Source organism: Nicotiana tomentosiformis, chromosome 6 (genome assembly GCF_000390325.3).
Source record: "Nicotiana tomentosiformis chromosome 6, ASM39032v3, whole genome shotgun sequence".
In the NCBI taxonomy this organism is placed as follows: domain Eukaryota; kingdom Viridiplantae; phylum Streptophyta; class Magnoliopsida; order Solanales; family Solanaceae; genus Nicotiana; species Nicotiana tomentosiformis.
In genome coordinates this window covers 112,909,431-112,910,664 of record NC_090817.1, presented here as the reverse complement: position 1 = coordinate 112,910,664, position 1,234 = coordinate 112,909,431, and the positions used below count along the sequence as shown (strand labels likewise).

Here is a 1,234-nt window from a genome sequence, read left to right as displayed (position 1 = left end):
TCTCCTAGGTAGGTGTGATTGTGACCAATGTTACTTTTGTTATTGAGTTGAGCTACAAAGGAATTAGCTCCCTTGCTGCTGAACAGGGCTGTAACATCATGAACCTTTGTGACTTGTAAGGGTTGAGCCAATACTCTTCTGCTCTCCTCAGAGATAATCATAGAGTATGCTTTGTTTATAGATGGTCTTGATGACATGTTCAAGATTTGATTGCTAGACTGAGAGTATGTTTCATTTAGGCCCATAAGAAATTAAAGAAATCTTTGATACTCAACATGTTCAACATACTTCTTTGATTCTTCACAGCCACACCCAAGACAAGGCATAAGGGCATCAAATTCTGCCCATAGCTCTTTCAACTTCGAAAAGTATGTAGAGACAGATGAAATCCCTTGAGTAAGGGTAGCTATCTGTTTGTGTAGGAATAACACTCTGGAACCATTGACTTTGTCAAATATTTTCTTGAGATCCATCCACACTTTGTGAGCACTTGAGATATACACTGTGTCACTCAATAACTCGTCACTAACAGAATTCATAATCTACGACAGTACAATAACATTACACTTTACCCACAACTCATGTAGAATATGAGGAATCTTCTCCTTAGAACTCTAATCCACAAACCCTAGCTTACTCTTTCCTAGCAAATTTACATGTATAGTACTACTCCACAAAGTATAATTTGCAGGTCCAGTGAGCTTAACTGAAATTAGAGAGCTACCTGGAGTATCGCTGGGTTGAAGAAATAGAGGATGATGCTGGTCAATTATCGGAGCTGCAGTTGCATCAGCTGGAGTCGTTCTACTATCTTCAGTGTTAATCGCCATTTTCTTCCTTCATAAGGAAGAATTAAGCTCAAGCAAAGTTGCACAAGAAAATGCTGATTACTCAAATCGAATGAACCCTAACTTTTGTAAGTCGAAACAATCAGACAGCTTAGTTGAGTAAATCAGCTGAGAATTGAGTGAGAAGAATCTAGAATCAAAGTCGTGAAGCGTAGATCAATGACACTCGCTCTGATACCATGATGAGATCTAGATTTGAAGCTATTAGCAATGGAGAAATGAGTAGGAAAAGAATACGAAGCACAGAGGAAGAAATCAACTGCTTCTCATTGCTACAGTGATAACTAACTCAACTAACAAAATGAAAGACGTTGTACATTTTATACTAACAGCTTAGCAACAACTCTAACTAACCATCTAATATTTTAACTTATACAATTGTCAAT

At 37.6% G+C, this 1,234-nt stretch overlaps 1 protein-coding gene across 1 annotated transcript; it reads right to left on the bottom strand.

The window, feature by feature from the left end:
* Positions 1 to 251: 251 nt before the first annotated feature.
* Positions 252 to 830, bottom strand: LOC138894594 (uncharacterized). Its single transcript, XM_070179300.1, has 2 exons — positions 657 to 830; positions 252 to 542 (listed from the first exon to the last, which is right to left on the bottom strand). Exons 1-2 carry the CDS (start codon positions 828 to 830, stop codon positions 252 to 254), a joined length of 465 nt encoding a protein of 154 aa, XP_070035401.1.
* Positions 831 to 1,234: the final 404 nt, after the last annotated feature.